The 6,000-nt window shown below is 41.5% G+C and overlaps 1 protein-coding gene across 1 annotated transcript in view; it reads right to left on the bottom strand.

The window, feature by feature from the left end:
- Nucleotides 1-4,498: 4,498 nt before the first annotated feature.
- The window catches only part of LOC124594134 (alpha-amylase-like), a 72,443-nt gene continuing 70,941 nt past the window's right edge, over nucleotides 4,499-6,000 (bottom strand). Inside the window, exon 12 of the mRNA XM_047132490.1 lies at nucleotides 4,499-4,856. Within this exon, the coding sequence (XP_046988446.1) occupies nucleotides 4,746-4,856 (111 nt within the window). The 3' untranslated portion in view covers nucleotides 4,499-4,745. The remainder of the gene's footprint in view (nucleotides 4,857-6,000) is intronic.

Genomic DNA, 6,000 nt, shown 5'->3' with positions numbered 1-6,000 from the left:
AACTTAGAACTACTTAAACCTAACTAACCTAAGGACTTCACACACATCCATGCTCGAGGCAGGATTTGAACCCGCGACCGTAGCGGTCGCGCGGTTCCGGACTGTAGCGCCTAGAACCGCTCGGCCACCCTGGCCGGCACGAATCAACATTTACGTCTATTCGACACGGTAACTTTGGGACTAAATGGCGAAATGTGGTTTACCTGATCGTAGAGAGGCTTGGGTAATTACAAGCGGCGGAATCACACAGCCAACTGAGCCCCCACGCACCGCTGCGGTGACGGCGTGTCACCCCTGTCAGCAAAGAGGGAAAAATAAGCTGTTCGTCGGTACGATTACCAATGGTTTTCCAACGTAAGGCAAAATTAATCTGTTCGTCGAATTGACTACCAACAGTATACTAGGATTAAATGTTCTGCTTACTTAAAGTTTCAACATAGGAATTCGTAAACTTTGAACATACGAATTCAACTGCGAGAGTGTGGTGTAAAATCTGACTGCTAGAAAGTAAATTGAAAGTATCTGTCTGGTTACCTTTTTGCATTTTTGTTTAAACATTCTTAATGGCCAGAATACTGTCTGAATCGAACAATGTGAAAAATTAAGCTTTTAAACTAAACTGGCCCCAGAAAAGCTCAATGTTGCCCTTTTTTTTTTTTTTTTTTTAAAAAAAAAAGGCAAGGCAGAGATGGTCTAAGCAAGTCTCCAGGCGACACGGCATCTCACAGGTTCGAATCCTGCCTCGGGCATGGATGTGTGTGATGTCCTCAGGTTAGTTAGGTTTAAGTAGTTCTAAGTTCTAGGGGACTAATGACCACAGCAGTTAAGTCCCATAGTGCTCAGAGCCATTTGAAACATTTGAACCATTAACCGTGTTGTGTTTGCGCCTCAGTGATAAACTGGTATTCCTGCTTTACGTATGGTTTTGCTGTACCCTTTTCCGAATTTAATACTTATATATTCTGCGGGCAATGTTATTACATGTTATACGTGTCTGAAATACTTTCTAGTCGTTAATGACAAAATCTTCGGTGTCTTTACGCCGCCTCAATTCCTCTTCAGACTTCAATTATCTATGTTCTGAGTCCACTGCCTGGATCCATCGGTAGACGAAATTTATGGAGGAAATATGACCAGACCTAACAACTCATCATTATGACTTTTACCGTGAGATTTCATCTTTCTGGGTTGCAGAGCCTTTATTGTTATCCGATTTCAACTACGAAGAATTAAGTTTCTCTAAAGGTGTTTGCGTCTTATATAACCACATATTTTTAGTCCAAGCCATGATTAGCTCAGTTAGATTAATATCGCTTGTGTACTGGTGGTACCCTAGCGGTAACATGTTAATGACTGATGAAATCTTCTGCTGTTATCAGTCAAATAATGGCTTTGTCTTGGAGCAACATTCCCGTATGTTTCCCACGTGTAATCCTTATGCGAAGTGCCAGTTTCCTGTAAAATGTGATACATAAATTCTGCATTACACACTCTTGTTCTCCTAAAGAAGCCATGATCGTTAAAATCAGTGTTTCGTGAGGTATATATCCCAGCCAGTGACTGCGGATTTGGTAGCAGGAGAGAGAGGTTATCTGCCGATTGAGTGCTAGTTCTGCTCCATCTTCCGGTCAAATGACTGCATCATTCTTACCAGAAAGTTCTCTTCGAGTTCTTCTCAATGCAGCATACCAGAGATAGAACTTAGCTATAAATCTCTGACCCAGTTCCCAAGATCATCATTTACTCCTAGCTCCAGAACATAATGGCACTGCACAGTACAGTTTTCGCATCAAAGTCGGTGTTGCCTTAGATCACGTAAGAACTTGTTCTGGGAATCCACATACAGTCAGTGCAGACTAGGGATTTGCGATGTTGGCAAATCGTCGATGCTGATCTCGAATTCATCATCGAAGCGTAGACGACGACAGCCGATATATCAGTCCAAAATATCGATGCTTCTTCCATCGTTGTTAAGTAATTAACTTATAGAAATGAGAAAAAACTAACAAGCAAATACATCTATCATTAAACTTGTTAGTTAGTAAATAGAGAAATTGTTGAATTATATGTCGTACAACTGTATATGTCTCCGTCCGAACAGCCCTCCAACGCTATAGACAGATTGCTATGTCATCTCTGCCCTTAGACGTCTCTGGATACATATATGGAGGGACATGTGGTCAGTACACTGCTCTCCCGGCCTTTGCCATTCTTCGTGACCAGAGCCGCTACTTCATATCAGGTAGCTCCTCGATTGGATTCAGAAAAGCTGAGTGCAATACGCTTGCCAATAGTGCTCGGCACACCTTGACAGTCGCCCATCCATGTGCTAGCAAAATCCGACAGCGCTTAACTTCGGTGATCCGACAGGAACCGGTGTTACCACTGCGGCAAGGCTGTTGGCAACTGTTTGTCTGGAACCTGTAAAAATTTCATTTTTGAGACAAATTTCCATTACATTCTATTGCGTTGTTGACAGAGAATATAAGTTGCATTTGGGGCCTTTGCAAACCCTGCGATGTGGCTACAAAGCTCAAATATTTAAGTACAGTTTTTTGTAGCTTCGAGTACGCAGTACCAGTGATGTGATTCAATATTTGTAACAAAGCTTATTTAAGAGTTAGAAGGCGATCTTCCAGACAGTAAGTGAACTCTGAAGCTGGACCGCTTCCATTCCCGTCTGAAAATTTTTTCTTCGAAGCTTGTTTAAAACACTCACTTCACAGGCTTCCTTTGGATACTCTTTTCTCTCGTGTTATCCACACTACATGCCATCACGAAAGAATGAACTGATTGAACAATGAAAGACATGAGTCTATGCTTAGCTACAACCATAGCCAATAATCATACCGTAGGTCGTTCAAAAATATCCCTCCCCCCCCCCCCCCCCTAATGCCCGTTCGACAAATCGCAGATGGGTTGCACTTGTGTCTTTATGTGACAGGTTGAGAAAAAATCATTTATATGACAAAAAATATTTACAATGATGCAAGTACTCCGTTTTTTATTTATTTATTTATTGCTTTACTAGAATCAAAGGTTACTTTCACTGAAAGTAGAAAAGTTTCGAAACCTAAATGTTTCACTCATAACAAACGTAGATTTTTTTTAAATGTTCATTAATATGTGCAACCTATAATCTCTGTTTGTTATTATGTTTGGTGGATGCATAAGTTAATTATTCATGTTGTATTGTTTCTGCAATATGTTCAATCCCATGAAGGTGATGTAAATAATGCAGGCATAGATGTGTTTGCAATAGAGTAAACGTTGAAAGAGTGAGATTGCAATTACAAACGGCCCAAAGAAGTCGGCAAGGCGGTTGTCATTGAAACCCGGTCTCAATTGGGAAAGAGTGCGCCACATCCTGAGAAAATGTTTGAACCTTCTGTCTTATAAGCTTCAGGTATTTGCGAAGTTGATTTTCTAAGTCTTTTGCTGCTATGCAGCACCATTATTGGAGTTCACTTACCCAAGCACAGTTTTGAAGAAGACTCATTGTTACAGATGAAGCACAGTTCGATTTATCCATTTACGTGAATAAGCAGAATGTGAGATTATGGACCGGACAAAAACCGTATGACGTTCAACAAGTCCTTTACATAGGACAACTTACTATATGGTGGACGATATGAATACCATTAATAATAGGACCTTTACTTAAAAAAAAGCGTAAATGGTGTTACTCTGACTGTTAATGGCGATCGTTATAGAAGTGCAACAAACATCCCGATCATGTGGTATCGAGGTTTGACGACACTGAATGACCTCCCAGTTCCCCGGGCTTAACTGCTCTAGACTGATTTATGTAGTAATTTACAATGTAAAGTCTCTGTCAATAAACTAACCCCTTAGAAAATCTGAAAGCAGCCATAAAAAAAGAAATTAAGGTGCTATCAAATGTACGACTTGCATAAGTTGCGGCGAAGGTGTTAGTTCATAGACAGGAGTGCATACAGGATTCAGCAGAAGGTTTCCACAACTCTACTGCTTCATCCGAACAGGCCTCGGAAGGCCCAATGATACTGACCGACCGCCGTGTCATCCTCAGCCGATCGGGCATCATTGGAGGCGAGTATGGAGGAGCATGTGGTCAGCTCTCCTGACCGTTGTCAGTTTCCGTGACTGGAGCCGCTACTTCTCATTGAAGTAGCTCCTCAATCTGATTCACAATGGCTGAGTGCAACCCGCTTGCCGACAGTTATCGGCAGACCCGGACGGTCATCCATCCAAGTGCTGGCCAAGCACGACAGCGCATAACTTCGGTGATCTGACGGCAACCGGTTTAGCATTGCAACAAGTCCGTTGGCAGCAGAGGGTATCTAAAATTTGTAACTTTCAAAAAAAGAAGCAATGTTCGTCATTTTTCTGATCTTACTGCTGCAGTTTTGTTGCAGAAAGTTTAATATGCATGAAATCACTCTAAACAAAAATATGCACGTTGACCAATTGTCAATGAGTACAAGGAAAGGAAATGCATGTAAAGTGACTGAGCCAGTTATGGTATGCACAATATAATATTTATTCAGTTTTATGACTAGCTGTTTCATATTTTATAACAAATAAACATGTGATGTAAGATACGTCTAGTTCTGAATAATTTTCTGAACGGCAGAAACACGTCTCGAGAAGATGCTGCTAGAAAACTTGCATTAAGTTACTACATTAGTCGCTGAGTCCGTCATATAGTTCTCCAGTCGTAGGAAGCACGTGTTCTGCCGCGGTGGTGCTGGGTGGAGCCTCTTTTAGCAGATGGTGGTTGGTGACACGGTGGTGCCGCTGGTGCTGCCGCTGGTGCTACCGCTCGTACTCGCAGTGGGGGCAACAGTGGTGCCGTTGTTGCTGCCGATCAGTGACTGCAAACACATACCGTATATAGCGTGATATACACTGACTCATTTCCTTATCTATACAAATTAAAAAAATGAAGTATATTTGGAACCTGAATTAATTCTAGCTTCTGGCGAAGAGAAGGCAGTAGTGGTACTAGTGCAGAACAGTGGATTGCTGTGAAAGACCTATTTGACAGCGTAAGCATCAGGCTTTCAGATTTGTGTGGGACCTTCGAGTGGAGTGAGAAAAACACATCTATGTAGTGCCTTGTGCATGACGGATTTTGTACGTACAACTTCTGCTTTCATCTGAATAAATCTGCTGCGGGAAGTCACCGTTTTCTAATGGAAGTGTGCGGGAGAACAGATTCTGTCGGAACCAACGCGCAGAGATTGGTTTCGGTGTATCAGAGACAACGATTTTGAGGTGAGTGACAAAATACACCCTCGTCGGTGCGGAGTACCATGAGCTGCTGCAGTCGAGTCGGAAGGTGAATGTTGAAAGCTACTAATCATAATTATTCAATCTGAATCGCGCACTAGACAAACGCGCGAAATTTGGTCACACCCATGTAAAAGTTGTTCCACATGATGGGAATGCCACGCCTCTTGTTGCAATGCGAGCGAAGGCAATATTGAAGGGACTACAGTGGGATGTCTTAAACCTGAAGTCATATTCACCAGACATGGCCCCTTCATTTTTTTCCGTATATGCAGCATGGCCTTCCTGAAAAACACTTTTATTTTTAGCGAGATCGAAAACTACCTCATAAGAACCTGGAATCTTAATCGCGAAATCCACTGTTACCCGGAAAGTGGGAAACGTTCGAGCTGCCGAGTAACGGTACTTTCAGTAAATTATCATATACCCTAAATTAAAATAAACATAACAGCTCGAATTAATTCAAGTGCTCAATATGTTACGAAGGTGAACATTTTCTTGCATCGGTCTCTTTCTGCTCTAAAAGCCCCATTAACTCTAATTGAAAATTGTATCGATTGGAACGGACCATTACCTTTTATATAATGTGATTATTATTATTGTATGTATCAATCACAACAACAAATACAACACCAGTTTAAACAAAAAATTTGCATGAGAAACTATATAGATTGAACAAACATTAAACGGATAAGACTATGTACGAATATCGGTAGACGCAATCCA

The sequence above is a fragment of the Schistocerca americana genome, chromosome 2 (assembly GCF_021461395.2).
Source record: "Schistocerca americana isolate TAMUIC-IGC-003095 chromosome 2, iqSchAmer2.1, whole genome shotgun sequence".
NCBI lineage: Eukaryota > Metazoa > Arthropoda > Insecta > Orthoptera > Acrididae > Schistocerca > Schistocerca americana.
Note: the sequence above shows the minus strand (reverse complement) of the source record. Positions and strands in the feature narration are given on the sequence as shown.